This window comes from Pan paniscus, chromosome 13 (assembly GCF_029289425.2).
Source record: "Pan paniscus chromosome 13, NHGRI_mPanPan1-v2.0_pri, whole genome shotgun sequence".
In the NCBI taxonomy this organism is placed as follows: domain Eukaryota; kingdom Metazoa; phylum Chordata; class Mammalia; order Primates; family Hominidae; genus Pan; species Pan paniscus.
Genome location: NC_073262.2, coordinates 121,311,776 through 121,333,790, shown reverse-complemented (window position 1 = coordinate 121,333,790; position 22,015 = coordinate 121,311,776). Strand labels below are relative to the sequence as shown.

The following is a 22,015-nucleotide window of genomic DNA, read 5'->3' as shown; positions in this document are numbered from 1 at the left end:
ATCCTTCTACAGCAGCTTGGAGTCCCTACACATTAGAACTCCACTAAATATTAAAATTAGTCACTAAGTCTGAGCAACCTAATTGACCGCTCTGTTGAATCTTACCCTTTCCTATTTCAGCTCCACCGGCCTTGACTTGAAAGTAGGTAACCAAATATAGTTCATCTAGGAAGGGGGAAATTGGTAAAGGCAAGAAATGATATAAATAAGCTGCCAGACCAGGATCTTGTGTGAACACGATACCAGCACCTCCAACACCACATAGAAGCTGAAAGAGGGGTTGAGCCTCTCAACCCTTGTCCTGGGAGCTTCAAGTATGGTGAGGCATGACTTTTATTAAAAGAGTTTACAAACAGAACTATTAAACACACACACACATACACACACACATATACACACACACCCCAAAAAAAGATACACTCTCCACGCCCACCCACAGATAGGAATGTTGGCTAAGGGATAATCCCTCAATAACAGGGACTGATGGCATTGATCCCCACAGCCTAGAGCTGAGACAGGCTCTGTCTTCATCACTGTCCTGGGGCCAGCACGTCTAAGGCAAAAACCTGCTGGGAAGATTAAAGGAGCTCCAGAAAGGAAGAGATCTTTCAGGTTGAGGTTTTTCCCTAAGGTCCGTGAGGCAGGTCCCTAGAGTTAAAGGCACATTATTGGAGAAAAGGCCCCTGGATGTAGAGAAGAAAGGACTCTTCTCTGGCACCAACAGCAATAAAATTTACTGGTTGAAAACATCCTGCATCTGGGAGAAGGAAGAAGCTTTATATATAAATCTCTTCTAGTTTCTTGTTCTCAGTTGAGTTGGCAGCTTATCTCTTTTCTAGTCTCTTTAGCTCTCAGTTGAGTTGGCGGCTTGTGTAGTAGAATAAGAAAGAGCTGGCAACCAAAGTTGGAGGCTGGACCGCAGGAATCTGGAATCACATGCTATGGGCTGGCCTCAGGAGGTGAATGAGTTTCCTGCAGTGTTTGGCAGAGGCAGGCCTAGGACTGCTGTGTGGCAGTGACTGATTCCCCAGAGAGAGCAAGGATAGTTTCTCACTGGCACCCAGGGACACCAGTACCTGTAGGATAGAGAACACATGATAGAACAGAACATGAGGCTCAGAAATGGTGGTGTCTGGGGCAGGTGCGGAGGACTCTCATTTACCCAGGAATTCCCACTCGAGAAGAGGAAGAAAAAGGAAATGGGCTCTTGGGGACTTGGAATAGACTGAATGGCAGAAGAGAAACCTTGGAGATAGGAATCATCAGGACCAGAAGTCTACTTCCATTCTCTTTGGTTATAGACCATGAAACCAAGGCACTAAGGGACACATATACTTGTCCCCAGGAAGACTTGATGAATGCAGCAGTAACTCACAGTAAGCCAAAAGGTCTAATTCCTAGCCTTCGATGCAGACCAGTGAGTTCTAACCTCATTACCACCAAAAATCCCATTAATTATTTTCCCCATGGATTGCACAAGATTCCTATAGGATCTTCACCATCGGCCAGGCAAGGTGGCTCATGCCTGTAATCCCGCACTTTGGGAGGCCAAGGCAGGCGGATCACGAGGTCAGGACATCGAGATCATCCTGGCTATCACGGTGAAACCCCATCTCTACTTAAAAAAAAAAAAATACAAAAAATTAGCTGGGTGTGGCGGCAGGTGCCTGTAGTCCCAGCTACTCAGGAGGCTGAGGCAGAATGGCGTGAACCCGGGAGGCAGAGCTTGCAGTGAGCCAAGATCGCGCCACTGCACTCCAGCCTGGGGGCGACAGAGTGAGACTCCGTCTCAAAAAAAAAAAAAAGATCTTCACCATCCTCTCAAATTTCTGCTCTGCATGAACTTCCCAATGCTACCACTTTGAGATGTCATAATTTATATTACCATATGTAGATATCTGTGATTTCCAATGGGCTTTTTTTTTTTTGAGACAGTCTCGCTATGTCACCCAGGCTGGAATGCAGAGGCATGATCTCCGCTCACTGCAACCTCCTCCTCCCAGGTTCAAGGGATTCTCTTGCCTTAGCCTCCCGAGAAGCTGGGATTACAGGCGCCTGCCACCACACCCAGCTAATTTTTGTATTTTTAGTAGAGACAGGGTTTCACTATGTTGGCCAGGCTGGTCTCAAACTCCTGACCTCAAGTGATCCGCCCACCTCAGTCTCCCAAAGTGCTGGGATTACAGGCAAGAGCCACAGAGCCTGGCCTACTGGACTCTTTATATACTGAAAATCACGGTCAGGCAGGGTGGCTCACACCTGTATTCCCAACACTTTGGGAGGCTGAGGCGGGTGGATCACTTGAGGTCAGGAGTTCGAGACCAGCCTGGCCAACATGGTGAAACCTTGTCTCCACTAAAAATGCAAAATTAGCCAGGTAAGGTGGTGTGTGCCTGTAATCCCAGCTACTTGGGAGGCTGAGACAGGAGAATCGCTTGAACCTGGGAGGCAGAGGTTGCAGTGAGCCAACATTGTGCCATTGTACTCCAGCCTGGGCAACAGAGCGAGACTCCATCTTAAAAATAAATAAGTAAATAAATAATAAAAATACAAAGATTAGCCGGGCATGGTGACAGGCACCTATAGTCCCGGCTACTCGGGAGGCTGAGGCACAAGAATTGGCTGAACCTGGAGGCAGAGGTTACAGTGAGCTGAGATTGCGCCACTGTATTCTGGCCTGGGCAACAGAGTGATATTCAGTCTCAAAAAAAAAAAGAGTGGCTCACGCCTGTAATCCCAGCACTCTGGGAGGCCAAGGCAGGTGGATCACCTGAGGTTGGGAGTTCGAGACCAGCCTGACCAACATGGAGAAACCCTGTCTCTACTAAAAATACAAAATTAGCCAGGCATGGTGGCACATGCCTATAATGCAGCTACTCGGGAGGCTAAGGCAGGAGAACTGCTTGAACCCGGGAGGCAGAAGTTGTGGTGAGCCGAGATCATGCCATGCACTCCAGCCTGGGCAGTAAGAGTGAAACTCTGTCTCAGAAAAAAAAAAAAAAGGAAAAAGAAAGTTGCGCAGAAGAGGAAGGATAAAGTAGTGGTTAAGAGTACGGGCTCTGGACTCAGACTTCTGAGTTCAAAAGCCCAATCCTACATACTGTCCTTGTAATTTGGACAAGTTATTAAATTATTTGTGCCTCAGTTTCCTCATCTGCAAAATTAGGATAATAATAGTTTAAACCAGATAATAAAGGTAAAATGCTTAGCATCGTGCTTTTCTCATGGTAAGTCTAAAAAAAAAATAGTCAGCACCTTCATGGCACACAGAGTAAAACTACTCTATCTCAGCATCTCTTAGTCTTCCCTCATCTCCCTCCTGCACAGCCTCTAGAAGAGATCAACTGTGGTCCTTGAGATCTCAGACATTTCCCAGCCCATTGGAGCCCTCTTCTAGCTCCCTTCCCTCCTCCAAGGCAGGAGATGGTAACTAGAAAACTCACTCCAAGACACTGTCCCTGGGAGAAACACGGCATAAGTTTCTCCATGTCCCGATTCCAATTCCTTACAGATGATCTCAGAGAAATGTTGTCAACTATAGGGGCCCTGATCATCATGGTTCATAAGCGCTGTAGGGTATACCTGATGGATGCCAGGCTCCTGTTGCAGGCTCCGGAGGGCAATGAGGGCAGCCTCCTTCACATTTGGCTGGGGGTCTCCACATGCTATTTCTAGGAGCCGCTGGGGTACTTCGCACTGTAACAGCTCCTCTCCCAAACCTTCAGGTCCCAAGTTGCCCAGAGCTGATGCAACATTGCGCCGGATACCAGCCTGAGGATCTCCAAGCAGCTGGGTCATACTGGGCACTGCAGCTGCCAGGGCAGGTCCCAGAGGACCAGCCTGGTAGGCTGCATTGCCCACAGCAAAGCTGGCACTGCACCGTACAACAGGATCCTTGTCTCCAAGCCCAAGCAGCAGAAGGCTGAGCAGTCCAGACTGGCTCTGCAGTGCCCCACGCAGGGCCATGCTGTGTTGGAGCAAGTGTCCCAGGAGCCTATAAGTGTGTGCCCGCACAGAATTCTCTGGGTGGCCCAGGAGGCTGCGCAGGGGCCGATAGGATTCATCAGAGCCAGCCAGAAGCTCTTGGATAAAGGACAAGTGGCTGGGAGACAGGACCCTGGCAGTATGGGCCAGCAGAGAGAGAAGGTCGGAGGTCAGCAGTGGCTGGTCACTCAGGAGGGCAACTGAGAGAAACGAGACGATGGTTCTAGGGGAGGCAGACACTGTGTTCACAAACTGGTTGAGAGAGGTGGGATCCATGAGGGCCAGGCGTGTGAGAAGGCTGATGGGCAGCTCCACTTGCATCAACGGAAGATGGTAGCAGCAGACCTGAGAGAACAGGAGGTAAAAGGATTCAGGGAGAGGGAGAGTATATGCAGCTATAAAAAGCCCAAAACCTGGGAGAGAGAAAAGCCAAGCTATGGTGAGAAATGCCACAGACAGCTGGAAGTCCTGCCCCGCAGCACTCCACATGAGACACAACGTGGAGCCTGAGAGAGCAGGTTCTTTCCAAGATCATTCCTTACTTTGCAAGGGCTCAGTCTCTGCCTTCAAAGACTCACTGTGAAAAAACAAAAAGAAACAACAAAAGAACAAAGACCCACTGTGCAATGCCAAGAATTGCCAGAAACATGATTCCTGGCCAAGGAGGTGAGTCTTCAGTGCCTAGACTAGGATGTTCTCCCCAATGAGCACCAACAGAACCAGGTGACGGACTGATGGAGAGGAGGAGGCACCAACCCAGCTCCCACCACATGCCTCCACCACATGCGCAGGTCTGAGTACTGTCTCCACGCCAACTTTTGAGTCAAGCCAGCTGTTCCATGCTTACAGGGGCCTAGAAGAGCCCTGGAGCTGCTGGGAAGTAAATTAGAGGATACAAGGTTGGCTATCTTCCTCTCCCACCTTCATGCTAGCTGCCCAAGTACCTGCAGCAGATGGGCTGCAACTTCTGAGTCCCTGAGGTCGGCCAAGACACCTATAAGGAGGTCAGCATCCATGTCCAGCGCAAAGGGGAAGCAAAGGAGCTGGCAGACAGAGAGCACCATGACAGGGAGAAACTCAGACCCATGAGGCCTAAGGAGAGGAATGTCGAAGAGACTTGGTCTTGTTCACTTAACCTTTATCATTCCTCCCTCCCTCCTCCAATTCCTTTGCCCAACTCCCCTTCTACAGTCTCAGCCACTACTTAGGTTTCCAGCCTAAACCTGATCTCATCTTTCTTGCTTTATAGCTCAATCTGTCAGTAACTTCTTTCCTGCCTTCTTCTTTCTCCCTCCCCGTTGCTGACTCTGTGGCTCTCTTCTAGCTCAAACTCACGCCTGGCGCAGTTGATTCAGGAAGCTGGGGCAAAGCAGATGCTTCAGGATGGACATGAGGATACTTCCATGCTGGGACAGGCAGCTCAGGCATAACTGGGGCTCCTGGGTAAAGGTGGCCATGGCCAGGCTCAGCAGGGCTGCCATGCCTGGTAACACCAAAAATGGAGACCCAATGGAACAGGCAAGACGCCCAGATACCTCTGCTTCCCCACAGCTCCCAGGGCTACACCTATTCAGTCCCTTCCCCATCTTAGAGCAGCTCTAGTGCAGACACTGCTTCCTGTCCCCAGGCAAAAGCAAAAAAAATAAACCTCTGTGGGTTAACCCAGTTCTGGGCTGCCTCCTCTTGAAGAGAGATCAATGCACTCCCAAAAAGGATACTGATAGAAAGATACCCTGGGGAGAAATCAGTGTCCAGTCTGGCTCAGGGCTTGGTGGACTGGATAGCGAAAGCTCCCCTTCCTGTGCAGATGCCTCCTCGGGGAGCCTCAGGACCATGGAGAAGCGGTGCCACAGAACGGTCCACATTTCTGAACTGCACATATCCCTGATTAGGCTAGCCTTCCCCTGCTAGAGATAAAAGTGAAAGAGGGCGGGGGGAAAGACAGAAGTCAGGAGTCCAAATGCTTTTATTCATTCCTGTCCCTGACTTACAAGGAAAGGAAGTCCCAGAAATAATTCCTTCCGCTTTCCCACCTAGTATTTCCCTGTCGTCTTATTTCATTTTCTTATCAAACCTTAACCCTCTGACCTCACAACTCATGTGTATGTCTACTGAAACCCAGGGAATTCATTTTATCTCCCACTGGATCCCAGGGGACGCAGCGAATGGTTTCCTTCAAAGGGTCAGTACTGAGGGCAGGCGGGGAAGTTCCAAGGCTATCACAGGCACAGTAGCTTGAGAGGGAAGGCTGTGGGTTGCTTCTTCATTCCTCTGGTCCAGAGGCTCCCCAAAATGCCCAGTTCCTCTCTCTTTACTTCCCATCCATCCCAAGATCCATCTGTACCTCAGTGAGGAGCTGCAACAGAAGGATAAGGAGGCCATCATAGAATCCACAACTACCTGGTGGAGTCAACCGAACCTGTCAGAGAGAAACACGAAGAATGCAGGTGCCTAAGAGGAATGGGGTGTCCGTTAAACCAAGGCAGGTCAGTGATGGTGCCATGGAGGGAACAGATTTGAGAGTCAACCGGAAGGTAGAATATATGGGGCCTGGGGGAACCATTTCGGTGGGGGAATAATGGGGAAGAGAGAACAGTCACTGATGACTCCCAAAGTTCTGACTTAGACTTCTGGATGAGTGTTAGTGCTATCACTAGTGATACAACCTCTCTGAAGGCTAACTTAGTCTAGAAAAAGCAGATGAGTATTATTACATTGGTGTGTCTATATTTCAAGTGTGTTGTGGGATAACATGTGAAAATGTTTTATAAATTATAAAGAATTCAGCCACTGCGGTAGCTCACGCCTGTAATCCCAGCACTTTGGGAGGCTGAGGCGGGGGGATCACGAAGTCAGGAGTTCCAGACCAGCCTGGCCAACATGGTGAAACCCTGTCTCTACTAAAAATACAAAAATTAGCTGGGCATGGAGGTGTGCACCTGTTGTCCCAGCTACTCAGGAGGCTGAGGCAGGAGAATCGCTTGAACCCAGGAGGTGGAGGTTGCAGTGAGCCGAGATCACGCCACTGCACTCCAGCCTGGCGACAGAGTGAGACTGCATCTCAAAAAAAAAAAAAAAAAAAAAAAATCTACATATATAAAGATGGCAGGCCGGGCACAGTAGCTCATTCCTGTAATCCCAGCACTTTAGGAGGCTGAGGCGGATGGATCACTTGAGGTCAGGAGTTCGAGACCAGCCTGGCCAACATGGTGAAACCCCATCTCTACTAAAAACACACAAAAAAATTAGCCAGGCATGGTGGTGTATACCTGTAATCCCAACTACTTGGGAGGCTGAGGCAGGAGAATCACTTGAACCTGGGAGACGGAGGTTGTAGTGAGCCAAGATCGTGCCACTACACTCCAGCCTGGGCGACAGAATAAGACTCCGTCTCAAAAAAAAAAAACAAAAACAAAAACAAAAGACTGGACATGGTGGCTCACACCTATAATCCCAGCACTTTGAGAGGCCGAGGCGGGTGGATCACACGTGAGGTCAGGAGTTCGAGACCAGCCTGACCAACATGGAGAAACCCTGTCTCTACTAAAAATACAAAAATTAGCTGGGCATGGTGGTGCATGCCTGTAATCCCAGCTACTCAGGAGGCTGAGGCAGGAGAATTGCTTGAACCCAGGAGGCAGAGGTTGCGGTGAGCCGAGATCGCGCCATGGCACTCCAGCCTGGACAAGAGCGAAACTCCATCTCAAAAAAAAAAAAAAAAAAAAAAAAAGGGATGACAATAATTTGATTATAAAGTCTATCCTTCTTTTTACAAAATGAAGGAAAGATGAGTTCCAAAGGGTCTAAAAATGAAAGGAAGAAAAGTCCTGGGAAAGGAGAAAGCAGAAAGAAGGCTACATAATGGACTGAGTTCCTGAAGAATTCACAGGATGTCAGCCACCTTTTCCATCTGTTAAGAAGAACAAGTGGGAAAAGCAGAGTGGAAGCTGCAGTCAGAGGTGAAATTATGCATTAGGAAGGACTCTGCCAAGAGCATGAGCTTCTGGAGGAGGAGAACGAAGCAGGCAGGGTTCTCACACTACTCAGAAAACTCAGGTTAGTCACCCTTCCTCTTCCCTTCCCTCCCTCACTCTCTAGAAGCTCTGCATATTAAAAAGAAATCTAAAGTCCAGATCAATCTGGGCTCAGAGGGGCCTATCATCCGGCGACAAATCTAGAAAAGGAAGGGCTCCTTGATTCCTTTTCCATTCCTCAGTTTACTCCAGGCTTGCTGGCATTTCAGTCTTTTCCCCTTGAATGCAGTCCTAGTGTCTGACTCAGAGAAAACATGTCTGTGCCCTCCCTGGCGGGCCTCACCTCTGCAGGGGCAGACAAGGCATGTGTGGCTGCAGCCATCCATTCCATGGGCTGGAGGTCAAAGGTCACCCCTTGCTGACCAAGCTGTCCCAATAGACAGGCTGCTGCACTCTGTGGGAGAGGTAAAAGAGGAGAAAGAATGTCCAAATCTAAATGGCATTCAGGACAGGCAGAGAGGATTTATGTCTCTGTCCTGGTCCAAAAGAATGCCTCCAGAAACAGATGCAAATTGGATAGTGACTCCCCCACTTCCACAAGGGGTAGATGCTAGGGTGAAAAGGGGAGGAGGGTGAAGGTTAAAAACTTACCACAAGAGAGACGACATGCGAATGGGTAAAGAGAGTAGCAACGTCACTGCCTAGCTTCTCCATTCTGGAATAAAGAGATACATCAAGGGATGCAGCAGTATTAAAGGAGGTTGGTAAGCGGCCTCCCCTCTCCCTTGCATGGTGTTCTTCACCTAGGCTGCATGTCTACCTCCAAGGCACAAAGTTGATGGGAGTCTAGGTCTGTTCTTTGTAGAGAAAGCTTCACGCTCTCTATCCCAATTCCTCCTAAGGATATGCTGTAGGGTACCATTCCCCATACTCTTTGTGAGGGTTAGCTATGTGGCTAGAAGACTTCCGTGGAGACACCCTACTTTATGACTTACCCACAAGGCAGGTTTTGGAGCCGAAAGACAAGAAGGGAGAGGAAGTAGAGTGTCACTTCAGTAGACTCTTCCCAATCTACTACTTTTACCTACAAAGGAAACCTAAGATATCAGAACAACCTCTGGCTGAGACAGTGGGGCTGCCAGGGGAAGCCCACCTGTGCTGCTGGCTTACCTTGCCCTGAATCAACATAAACAGGGATTCCAAGGCCAGGGGCTCCTGCCCCAGAAGACAGCACAGGCCCTCACTGACAAGGCAGCAGGAGTATAGAACCTGAGGGAGAGGGAAGGAGTCTGGCAGTGAGGCAGGGCAGGCCCCAGGCTCCAAGATTGAAGGCTCAGCGGAAACACCGGCCAGCCCCTCAAAAGATCTGGTACCCACACTTGGGAGTGTGAGAGAACCCCCTTCTGCCTCTTGCTATGAGATAGTGAGACAGGGACCCTTCTCGGTTCCGCTGAGGACTGGCTAACAGTGGGGTCCTCTCAGCTGAACAGATTTAAAAGCAGAAAGGAGTCTTCCAAGGGGGTGTCTCAAATGGTCTCTCTCAGTCTCTCTCTCTTTTAGTCCTCCTCTCTTGGTCTGTTTCTCTGCTTCTCTCTCTGTCTGCACTGGGAGTTAAAAATAAAGCTGTGATGCCAGGAGTTAAGAGAATTACCTTGAGAAGGTGCAGGCACAGGATGGGATGCTGCAGGCCAGAGATGAGGGATGGCCTGAGCTGGCTGCTGTCTTCAGTTAGCTGATTTGCCAAATGCCAACAGACCTATAGAGACATACCTGAAGGCTCAATCCTATCCACATGATTACAACCCTATTCCTCACATATGTCCAAAATGATCAGGACTCTCAGTCTCTTCCTAGTCACTCTTCCCACATTCACCAGAAACCTCAGACCCCATTCTATTCCCAGTCTTCATCACCAATAGAGAACCAAAAGTCATGGCCTAGTTTGGCCCCAGTGTAGCCAGGTACAGAGGAAAGGATTACTGACCAACAGGGATCAGGAAAGCTGAATTCTCAGCCCTTGAGGAAGCATCACTGGAGGCTTCAGATCAGCTGCCCCACCATCTGGGCAGTTTATCACTGTGCTCTCTCCCTCACCAACTGGCCATGGGCTCTGGGATTCTGGCTATATCATGTTCTACAAATGGCCCAGGGTGGGAGCATCTGTTTCTGGAAGTACTAAAGGAGGGGCTTAAAAGCTTGTTTTTCTGCCTTTCTGAAAAACTGGGGCTAGCCTCCTCAACTCCTCTGACAGTAGGATGAGAGGAACAACCAATTGTAGCTCGGACCTGCTCCTTGGCATCCCAGCAGTCGGGCAGTCCCACAGGAGCAGTGCATATGGCTGCCAGGGCAGAGGAAATGGCTCCAGGTATATCCTCACTCTGCTCTCGCAGTGGCTGGCTCACTTGCGGGGCTCCTGTGGAGAAAAGCAAAGAGTAACTCCAAAGGCCTGAGGCTCTTGCCCTAGACAATAGCACCAGTACTCACCGACATGGCAGCAGGAGTAGGGAACCTAAGGGAGTGGGAAGAATGCAGGATGAGGTCTGTTTGTTTCCCTCAGATCCCCATTCATTCTCTCAGTTCACAGTTATTTATTGAGCACCTACTAAATGCCAGGTGCGATCTAGGTGATGGCAATAGAAAGAGCGGAGCCTGACCTATGCAACAAGTAAGTCAAGAGAACCTCCCTTCTCCACTCTGGTTACCTGGGGGAGTGTGGACAGGGAGCTGTGGAACTGTCAAGCCATGAAGGAGCCCATCCAAGACAACCTGCTGTGTCGTCAGCAAGCTGGAGTAAAAGGCTTTGGAGATGGCCCGGCTGTTCCCATCCATGGCTTCGCACAGGACAGTAAAGCACTAAAGGAGAGAAGTGCAGAGGTAGCATCAGGGCATCAGAAGACTGGGCTTAGTGTAAAAAACAAGAAAACCCTGAGGATCTGAGGAAAGAGGACAAAAACCAAAGCAAACACATGTCTAATTTTAAGCATTCTTCACACCAAAAATGCATTAGAACTGCTTTCATTCATGCTTCAAGGACAATAATTTTAGATGTCAATCCTTCTATTCTCTGATCAGCTGCTCCCTAGATGATGTTTCTCAAAGTGTTTTTTATAGACTGTGAGTATAAGAATTCCTAGGGGTCAGGTGCAATGGCTCATGCCTGTAATCCCAACAGGGGATTGGGAGGCCGAGGCAGGTGGATCACTTGAGCTCAGAAGTTTGAGACCAACCTGGGCAACATGGCAAAACCCTGTCTCTACTAAAAATCCAAAAAAAATAGCCAGGTCTGGTGGTGTGCACCCATAGTCTCAGCTACTCAAGAGGCCGAGATGGGAGGATTGCTTGAGCCTGGAGGGTGGAGGTTGCAGTGAGTCAAGGTCATGCCACTGCACTCTAGCCTGGGTGACAGAAAGACCCTGTCTCCAAAAAAAAAAAGGAAAGAAAAGAAGAAATCCTAGGGATTCCTGGGTCCCTCCCAACTCAGTCCTACTGATTCAGAATTTCAGGAGGTAATTATTCCAAACTCCCCGTTCTATTCATAGCATATGACATGAGAAGTGCTGGCCAATAGCATGAGTCACTGCTGGCCAAAATTTAGGTTAGACAGTAAAAGCTTTCTGACTTGAAAGGGTGAGGGATATTAAAACAGGATCTCAGACCAGAAAAGTCTGAGTGAATGCTAGCTAAAGGCAAGTAGTAGTCCAGATCTATGTTCCCAATTACCAGTTTTAACAATGACCAGGCAATTATTTACTTCCTTACAAATATATGTTCCTCTCTATCTCCTCTGAGGTTAGTCAGAACACAGCTATTTTCTCATTCAATCCTCCATTCTCCTGTCCCTTACCTCCAGGATCTAGGGGAAAGAACTGCATCGTCTACTAATCCTCAGGACAAACGAGGTTAGACAATACTAGATGATCTGCAAGTCTTTTCAAGAAGAAGTCGTTCTATTTGTGGTCCCCTGAAATATGCCAAACTGCTTAAGGCCTCTGGGCCTTTATATATGTTACTCTTTCTGTATAGAATTTCTACTTTGTGCCTCATTTACGTGGCAAACTGCGATGTATTCTTCAAATGCTAGCAGAGATGATTTCCTTCTTCGAGATTTCTTCTATGATACTCCAAATAGTGTTAAGTGCGTGTTCTTCAGTGGTTAACTGCATCTTCTTCATAAAATACAGCAGTGCTCTTGTATTATATGCAAAGTTCTAATGTACTTTTCACTGTTGTCCTTAATCCCTTTACCTCTCCCCTATTAAATTATCCCTAGTCCCTTGAAGGCAGGCACTTTTTCTTACTCACATGGCATATGGCATGGTGGGAATTTAACAAATGTTTGTCATATTAACTTGATCTGACCCTACATAGTCATAAGAAAGGGGATGGGAGAAACACGGAGAATGATAGGAGACACAGAAATCTGGAAGTGGGAGCAGATTACCATAAGGCTGTCCCTCCGCAAAGTCTGCTCAGAGTCATCTGGTTGGGCCAGCAGTTTCCCCAACAGGTCCAGAAAAAGGTTGGCAGCCTCCTGAAACACCTGCAGGCTGGGGGTGGAAAATGAGCCCATGATTTCTTATCTCTCTACTAAAAGCCTAGATGTGGTGAATGGGTCAGTCCTGGGCAGGTAGGAGAATCTCTGCAAAGGGACACATCAGAATGTTCCTCCCTTCTCCCTTGCCACACACACACATACACCCTCCAAGCCCCTTCTTTGCCATTTTCTCTAGGTTATTCGCATATTTTTTTCTTTCTTTCTTTAATCCAATTGGCTTCCTGGAATAGGTTATTCACATCTTGACCCTTCCATTTTAGGACCATGGTGACTGCTGACTCTTAGAAACTGTAAGTCTTGAGGCCAAGTTGGAGCTGTCTTAGGGTCCTTAAAAGGACTATGAGTGGCCACTCAGCTGATTCCTAAACCTGTAACAAATCACAGCTTCTTCATACTTGGCCTGTTCCTAAATGGGAAGGGCACTTGGAGTAGAAACAGAAGCCAAACTTGCCAACAATGCAAAAGCACTTCTTATCCTACCTGTCATTTGTCTGGCTCCTCTCCAGATTGAAGGTACAGGCAAAGTAGGCCTGAATCACAGCCATCAGGTCCCGTAAGAAGGTCCCATACCAAGATTGCTGCCCAGGAAAAGGAGAAGAGAGTAAGGGCAATGTGAAGGATGGAAACAAAGAATAGAAAAAACAGTAGAAAGGGTGTATAGAGACCCAGTCAAGTTGATCAAACAGAAAGGGACAGAAGAGAAGTATAGGCAGAGAGAGAGTTCTAGGGGTAACAGAGAATCTGCCAATGGGCTGTGAACAGCCTGGATTAAATGTGTCTTGTTTGGCCTGAATAGCATTTTGGAGTATAGGAGGTTCTATTTTTCAAAAATCTTTTTCTCTAAATTCCTTAAAATCACCCAAGATTAATACTCATCAACAAAGTGCAGCTTTCCAGCTGCCTCATCCTAGGCCCTATTAGGCATTTACACTGACTTTGAAACATTCCCCATCCTCTCAGTCCAGCTACTGTAGGACACAGCAGGGGGAAGTAGAGGTTTGGCCCCAAACACATTGAGTCTCTATCCCAGCTCTTCTACTTGTTATCTCTGTGACCATTTACAAATTAGTGACTGTGTATGAGTTACCTCTGAATTTTAGTACTCTGCTCTGTAAGATCAGGTCAATGAAGCCTAGGATCTAACATTTCAAAGCACAGCGCTCTAAATATTTAAAAATTACACATAAAAATTTGGGTTTCTACCTTTTCTTAGAAAACTAGAAGATCTGGCTAGTTTTCTCAGGCCCATATTTCCCTGTGGCAACAATGGGCTGGAGGCTGAGGAAAGGATGCCTCTACTCTATTTAGAGGAGGCATGTGAACTCTAGTTCATCATATTCCCCACAACTCATATAGTCACATGCATAGCCTACTTCATGGCAGACCTTATCTGCCTGGCCCCAGAAGGCATTAGAGTTTGCAATTAATAGTCTACTAACTAGAAAGAGGAGGAAAGAAAATAAAAGGCAGTCAGACCAAAGAGAGATGGCAATCTGAATGAGATAAATCCAAGAAAAAGAACCTCTGTAAGTCTTCAGAGGCTTCTGGCCTGGTGCTTACCTGCTGGAGGCTGTTGCTCTCCTGACTGTGCCTGAGTAGACTCAGCAGCAGCCCAGGAAGCCCTGCCTCCCGGCAGAAGGAATACAAGGCAACAGAGTCACTGCAGCTGGAGAGAAGACTGCTCAGGACCCGGAATGCAGGCAGGATGTGGGAAGCACCCTCCAAGATGCCTTTCAGGATCTGGGTGACATGAGGGAAAGAGGCAACGACTGATATTTTCAGAGGTAAAAGAAGGAGAACTACACATACCAAGCATCCCCAAGGAGCTGGGAAAGCAGACCACATGCTTGCATTCCTTTCTTTGCAAGTCTAAAACACAGAGAAGGAAAGCAGGGAAATAGGGGAACTGTACCAGGGAAGAAGACAATAGATGGTCAGGTTACCTAACACAGAACACCAGTGACCAACGGATAGGGGCCTCTCCTCAGGATCTCTGTCAGACTAAGTGCCATTCCCATCTGCTCCCTCCCTTCTCCAGCCCTTCACCTTAAAAACAAAAAACACGTGCACCGCACATGCTTCTGAAAATTCAAAACAATGCATATAAAACAATATTATTTAACCACAGAAAGACAAAACAACATTATTCAACTCTAGATCAGGGTTGACAAACTATGGCTCACAGGTCAAATCCAGCCTAACATTTATTTGTATACAGCCTGCATGCTAAGGATAGTATTATATTTTTATTTATTTTTGCCCTTTATTTATTTTTCGAGACAGAGTTTCACTCTTGTCCTCCAGGCTGGAGTGTAATGGTACAATCTTGGCTCACTGCAATCTCTCTGCCTCCTGGGTTCAAGTGATTCTCCTGCCTCAGCCTCCCAAGTAGCTGGGATTACAGGTGCCCACCACCACACCTAGCTAATTTTTGTATTTTTAGTAGAGATGGGATTTCACCATGTTGGCCAGGCTGGCCTCAAACTCCTGACCTCAAGTGATCCTCCCACCTCAGCCTCCCAAAGTGCTAGGATTACAGGCGTGAGCCACCATGCCTGGCCAGTATTATATTTTTAAATGGTTATTCTTCAAAAGAAGAACATTTACACCAAGTATTTTATAATATTCCATTAGCTGTTCTAAATGTTGGCATCTGCTCATTTAATATTTACAATAACCTTGTGAAATAAATAGAATTAGCCATTCTATAGATGAAGAAACTGAAGCTTCTGCATAAGTCAAGTAAGTAGTCCAAGATCACACAGCTAATGAGTAGTGCAGCTGGAATTCCACCAGAGGGAGTCTTATCCCTAAAGGCAGAGCTTTCAGTCTGCCTCCCCACACTGCAAGTTATCCAACACTAGGAGGAAAACGTGTTAGCGCCAAAAGACAAGTGCAAAGTGCCAAGCCAATTCAATGAGGAAAGGAGAGTTCTTTTCCACAAATGGTGCCAGGACAATTATATATCCACATGCAAAAACGATCAACTTAGATCCTTTCCTCACATTATATACAAAAATTAGCTCAAGATGGATCAGAAACCTAAATGTAAGAGCTAAAACTATAAAACTTTTAGGAAAAGAGAAAATCTTTAAGACCTTGCATTTGGAAAAGATTTCTTATACACAACATCAAAAGTATGAACCACAAAAGGAAAAAACAGTAACTGAACTTAAATCAAAATTCAACATTTTTTGCTTCAAAAGACACTCTTATGAGAAAGAATGAAAAGACAAACCACAGACTGGGAGAAAATATTTGCAAATCACCCATCTGATAAAGGTCTTATGTTGACAATATACAAAGAAGTCTTACAACTCAATAACGCAAACAACCAAATTAAAAACTGAGCAAAAGATTTGAGATATTTCACCAAAAAAGATATACAAATGGTGAATAAGCCATGAAAAGATGTTCAACATTCATCATTAGTGGAATGTAAATTAAAATAACAATGAGATACTATCTCACACTTACTAAAATGGCTATAGTAAAAAAGTTAGACAATAACAAGTGTTGACAAGGATGTGAAGAAACAAAGACCCTCATATAATACTGGTGGGAATGTAAAATGGTACAGCCACTTTGGAAAATAGTTCAGCAGTTTCTTAAAATATTAAATATAAATTTACCATATGACCAGCAATTCTACTCCTACGTAGTTACCCAAGGGAAATAAAAACATTTATCCATACATAGACTTGCTTGTGAATGTTCATAGCAGCATTATTCATAAAAGCTAAAAAGTGGAAACAACCCAATACATCAATGTCTAATCAACTAGTGAGTGGATAAACAAAATGTGATATATCCATATAACGGAATACTAACCAGCTATAAAAAGGGGAATAATGATTAACTGTAAATGGGGGCTGGGGGCAGTAGCTCATACCTATAATCCCAGCACTTTGGGAGGCCAAGGTGGGAGGATTACTTGAGCCCAGGAGTTCCAGACCAGCCTGGGCAACATGGTAAAACCCTATCTCTACAAAAAATACAAAAAATTAGCTAAGCATGGTGGTGCACGCCTGTAATCCAAGCTACTTGAGATGCTGAGACATGAGAATCCCTTGAACCAGGGAGGCAGAGGCTGCAGTGACCCAAGATAGTGCTACTACACTCCAGCCTAGATGACAGAGTGAGACCTCATCTCAAAAATTAAAAATAAATAAATAAATAAATTTTAAAAAGGCTGGGCACGGTGGTTCATGCCTGTAATCCCAGCACTTTGGGAGGCTGAGGCAGGCGGATCACAAGGTCAGGAGTTCAAGACCAGCCTGGCCAAGATGGTGAAACACCATCTCTACTAAAAATACAAAAAAATTAACCGGGCGTGGTGGCACGAGCCTGTAATCCCAGTCACTCCAGAGGCTGAGGCAGAGAATTGCTTAAACCTGCGGGGGGCAGAGGTTGCAGTGAGCCGAGATCACACCACTACACTCCAGCCTGGGTGACAGAGTGAGATTCCGTCTCAAAAAAAAAACCGTAAATGGGTATGAGGGATTTTACTGGGGTTATGAAAATGTTCTAAAACTGAACTATGGTTAACAGTTTTAAAATTAGCAAATTTACTAAAAATCATTTATCATTCATCAAAAAAGTGTAAATCTTATACATAAATTATACCTGAATAAAGTGATATAAGCAACACAGTTTGGCGAGTACCCAGGAAGGAAAAGCACTGTGTTTCAGAGGAGCAAAGTAAGGTTTTGTAGGAGGGAACACTAACTTTACACTAACTTTGAATGCTAATTAAGCAAAATGTCATTCCTCTCCTCCGCAAAATAACCTCATTCTTCTCACTAGTGTACCTGTAGTACAAAATATTGTATATTTGTTACATTTATATTTTTAATTTCATCAATAAAAAATTAGTGAAAATGTGTTTTCCCTCATTATGTAAGTACTTAACATAATATCCTCCATTTTTGCCTGGTGGCTCACAATGCCTAAAATATTTACCATCAAAAAAGTTTGATCCCTATTCTAGTAGGCATTTTTCCCTTCAGAAAAAGAAACCTGAGGGCTGCTCTTTCTGTGTTACTAAAGGAGGTTGGCAAACCTCCTCAAACTAAGCAGATAGACTGAAGAACTGGAAAAGGACAAACTTTCTCTTTCTCCTGAAGTCAGTGTATTTCAATGCTCCATCTGTGAAAACAGTCTTGATCCCATCCACAGTGTCTTTCTCCCCATTACCTGCCCTCCAGCTTCATGCAGCTGACTCTGGATGCGCTGGCAGAAGTCAGGATTACACAGCAAGGTGAGAGGAGCCTTCAGTTGAATAGGCACAGGCTCAGTGGTCTCTAGCAGGTGCTGCCACTCATTGTCACTGTCTGGCTCCTGAGGCAGAGGGGAGTGAAAGGGGTCAGGAGTAGTGTGTAAGTCTAAGGTAGTAGATCCCAACCAGTAGAAACCGTGGGGAATCATGAAGTAACTGCAAGGAGCCAGTGACCCCTTTAGCACAGATGTATATCTTCAGTCACCTGCTAAAAAAGGTACAGCTGGCAGTCTGTGAGGGGTCTGGAAGAGTCTCTTGGAGAACACCGGCATGTGTGCATAAAGAGATACCTAGAAAGACGTCCGCTGCAGCATGGTTTGTAATAATTTTAAAAAGGAAAAGATCATAAAGTCAGTCACTAAGGGAATAATAAACCAGGGTCCATCCATATTAGAAAATACGATGAGGTTATTAAAAAGATTGTGAATGCCGGGTGCGTGGCTCACGCCTATAATCCCACCACTTTGGGAGGCCAAGGCTGGCAGATCACCTGAGCTCAGGAGTTCAAGACCAGCCTGGCCAATGTGGTGAAACCCCCCTCTCTATGAAAATACAAAAATTAGCTGGGTGTGGTGGCACATGCCTGTAATCCCAGCTACTCAGGAGGCTGACACAGGAGAATTGTTTGAACCCGGGAGACAGAGTTTGCAGTGAGCCGAGATGTCACCACTGCACTCCAGCCTGGGTGACAGAGCGAGACTCTGTCTCAAAAAAAAAAAAAAAAAAAGGCCAGGTGCAGTAGCTCACCCCTATAATCCCAGCACTTTGGGAGGCTGAGGCAGGCAGATCACCTGAGGTCGGGAGTTCAAGACCAGTCTGACCAACATGGAGAAACCCCACCCATCTCTACTAAAAATACAAAATTAGCCGGGTGTGGTGGCAGATGCCTGTAATCCCAGCTACTCGGGAGGCAGAGGCAGGATAATCGCTTGAACCCAGGAGGTGGAGGTGGCGGTGAGCTGAGATCGTGCCATTGCACTCCAGCCTGGGCAACAAGAGTGAAACTCTGTCTCAAAAAAAAAAAAAAAAAAAAAAGATCGTGAGGCTGGGCACATTAGCTCATGCCTGTAATCCCAGCATTTTGGGAGGTCGAGGTAGGAGGACTGCTTGAGGCCAGGAGCTCAAGACCAGCCTGGGCAATATAGTAAGGCTCTGTCTCTTTAAAAAAAAAAAAAAAAGTGGCCATATACACCATGGAATACTATGCAGCCATAAAAAATGATGAGTTCATTGAGTTCATGTCCTTTGTAGGGACGTGGATGAAATTGGAAATCATCATTCTCAGTAAACTATCACAAGAACAAAAAACCAAACACCGCATATTCTCACTCATAGGTGGGAATTGAACAATGAGAACACATGGACACAGGAAGGGGAACATCACCCTCTGGGGACTGTTGTGGGGTGGGTGAAGCGGGAGGGATAGCATTGGGAGATATACCTAATGCTAGATGACGAGTTAGTGGGTGCAGCGCACCAGCATGGCACATGTATACATATGTAACTAACCTGCACATTGTGCACATGTACCCTAAAACTTAAAGTATAATAATAATAAATAAATAAATAAATAAAAATAGGCCTGGTGCAGTGGCTCATGCCTGTAATCCCAGCACTTCGAGAGGCCGAGGTGGGCAGATCACAAGGTCAGGAGTTCGAGACCAGCCTGAACAACATGGTGAAACCCTGTCTCTACTAAAAATACAAAAATTAGCTGGGCATGGTGACAGGCACCTGTAACCCCAGCTACTCAGAAGGCTGAGGCAGGAGAATCGCTTGAACCTGGGAGGCAGTGGTAGCAGTGAGCCAAGATCGTGCCACTGCACTCCAGCCCAGGCGACAGAACAAGACTCCGTCTTAAAAAAAAAAAAAAAAAAAAAATAGCCGGGCATGGTGCCATACACCTGTAGTCTCAGCTACTCAGGAGGCTGAGATGAGAGAATTGCTTACCCCATGAGTTCAAGGCTGCAGTGAGCCATGATTGCACCACTATAGTCCACCCTGTTGTCCAGGTGATAGAATAAGACACTGTCTCAAATAAATAAATAAAAAGATTAAGGTACTGAGGATGTATCACTTATGTAGTATTCCTACCAAAAATATATACAACCTGAATCTATTCATTAGGAAATAATCAATTTGAGGAACATTCTACAAAATAACTGACGTGTACCTCAAAACTATCAGTCATAAAATACAAAGAAAGACAAGAACTGTTCCAGATTAAAGGAGACTAAGGAGGCATAACAACTAAATGCAATGTGTGGGCTGGGCACAGTGGCTCACTGTAATCCCAGCACTTTGTGAGGCTGACGCGGGCAGACCACTTGAGTCCAGGAGTTCAAGACCAACCTGGACAAGATGGCGAAACCTTCTCTCTAAAAAAACACAAAAATTAGCCAGGCATGGTGGCAGGTGCCTGTAGTCCCAGCTACTCAGAAGGCTGAGGCAGGAGGATTGCTTGAGCTCAGGAGTCGGAGGTTACAGTGAGCCGAGATCACATCATTGCACTCCACCTTGGCAACAGAGTAAGACCCTGCTCAATAAATAAATAAATAAATAAATAAATAAATAAATAAAGCAAGGTGTGATACTGGATTGGATCATGGAGCAGAAAAAAAATTTTCATAATGCACACTACTGAAGCAATTAGCAAAATTTGAATAAGGATTACAGATTAGTTTAATTAATCTATTATAACAGTATTATATCAATGTTAAATTTCTGACTTTCATAATTGTACTGTGTTAGTGTAAGTGAAGGATCTTGTTTTAGGAAATATGCGCTAAAGTATTTAGGGGTAAAGGGGCATGTGTACAACTTACCCTAAAATGATTCAGAAAGATGCTATGTCCATAGGGGGAGAGAGAGAGAGAGGATGGTAAAGCAAATGAGACAAAAGTTTTACAACTGATGAATCTGGGGTAAAAGTGTTGTTATAGGCTGGGTGTGGTGGCTCCAGCTTGTAATCCCAGCACTTTGGGAGGCCGAGGCAGGCAGATCACCTAAGGTCAGGAGTTTGAGACCAGCCTAGCCAACATGGTGAAACCCCATCTCTACTCAAAATACAAAATTAGCTGGGCATGATGGCACATGCCTGTAATTCCAGCTACTTGGGAGGCTGAGGCAGGAGAATCGCTTGAACCCAGGAGGCAGAGGTTGCAGTGAGCCAAGATCGTGCCGTTGCACTCCGGCCTGGGCAACAAGAGCAAAACTCCATCTCAAAAAAATAAAAATAAATAAATAAAAAGTGTTGCTATGGTTTGAATGTTCTGTCCTCTCCAAAACTCACGTGTTAGAAACTTAATCCCCATTGCACCAGTGTTAGGAGGCAGCGCCTAATCAGAAGTGTTTAGGTCACAAGGGCTCTGCCTTCAAGAATGGACTGATGCTATAAGAAGGCCTTGCAGGAGTGAGTTCATTCTCTTCTGCACTTCTGCAAAGTGAGGACACTGCATTCTTCCCCTCTCAAGGACTGGGCATTTGAGGCACCCTCCTGGAGACTATGACCCAATCTGCTGGCACCTTGATCTTGAACTTTCCAGACTCCAGAACTGTGAGAAATAAATTTCTGTTCTTTATAAATTACCGTCTTAGCTATTCTGTTATAGTGGCACAAAACAGACTAAGACAAGGGTATACACAGGAATTATTTGTGGTATTCTCACAATTATTCTTTAAGTTTGAAATTATTTCAAAAAAAAAAGGCAAAACTCAAAAAAAACATATTAATAAAATGTTGTAGACCAGGCACAGTGGCTCATGCCTGTAATCCCAGCACTTTGGGAGGCTGAGGCAGGCAGATCACCTGAGGTCAGGAGTTTGTGATTAGCCTGGCCAACATGGTAAAACCCCATCTCTATTAAAAATACCAAAATTAGCCACATGTGGTGGTGGGCACCTGTAATCCCACTACTCAAGAGGCTGAGGCAGGAGAATCGCTTGAACCCAGAAGGCAGAGGTTGCAGTGAGCCAAGATTGCACCACTGCAATCCAGCCTGGGTGACAGGGTGAGACTCTGTCTCGAAAAAAAAAAAAAAAAAAGGATTGTGGTAAAACTACATGCTCTGGTGTAGAAAGATCCCAGATTATACAGTGAAGGAGGTACGATGTAAAACAATATATATAATAAAACTTAGTAATGTAAAAACAGCAAACTATAAATGCCTATGTTTGCTTATGCATGTGTGTGAAATTACAGAAAGTTTGGGAGGAGACAGACTA

At 45.9% G+C, this 22,015-nt stretch overlaps 1 protein-coding gene across 5 annotated transcripts in view; it reads right to left on the bottom strand.

The window, feature by feature from the left end:
* Positions 1-226: 226 nt before the first annotated feature.
* STK36 (serine/threonine kinase 36) overlaps positions 227-22,015 on the bottom strand; it is a 30,741-nt gene continuing 8,952 nt past the window's right edge. For 3 of the 5 annotated variants that reach the window (XM_003818621.4, XM_034955145.3, XM_034955146.3), the window contains 17 exons: positions 17,710-17,853; positions 14,074-14,253; positions 12,994-13,091; positions 12,400-12,505; positions 10,661-10,811; positions 10,244-10,371; positions 9,610-9,714; positions 9,129-9,227; positions 8,954-9,042; positions 8,610-8,673; positions 8,302-8,412; positions 6,329-6,403; positions 5,717-5,891; positions 5,320-5,467; positions 4,929-5,076; positions 3,583-4,329; positions 227-1,076 (listed from right to left, as the gene is read on the bottom strand). In XM_003818621.4, the coding sequence (XP_003818669.2) occupies positions 933-1,076; positions 3,583-4,329; positions 4,929-5,076; positions 5,320-5,467; positions 5,717-5,891; positions 6,329-6,403; positions 8,302-8,412; positions 8,610-8,673; positions 8,954-9,042; positions 9,129-9,227; positions 9,610-9,714; positions 10,244-10,371; positions 10,661-10,811; positions 12,400-12,505; positions 12,994-13,091; positions 14,074-14,253; positions 17,710-17,853 (2,712 nt within the window). In that variant the 3' untranslated portion in view covers positions 227-932. The remainder of the gene's footprint in view (positions 1,077-3,582; positions 4,330-4,928; positions 5,077-5,319; positions 5,468-5,716; positions 5,892-6,328; positions 6,404-8,301; positions 8,413-8,609; positions 8,674-8,953; positions 9,043-9,128; positions 9,228-9,609; positions 9,715-10,243; positions 10,372-10,660; positions 10,812-12,399; positions 12,506-12,993; positions 13,092-14,073; positions 14,254-17,709; positions 17,854-22,015) is intronic. The other 2 variants (XM_003818622.4, XM_055109093.2) reach the window with 2 other exon arrangements.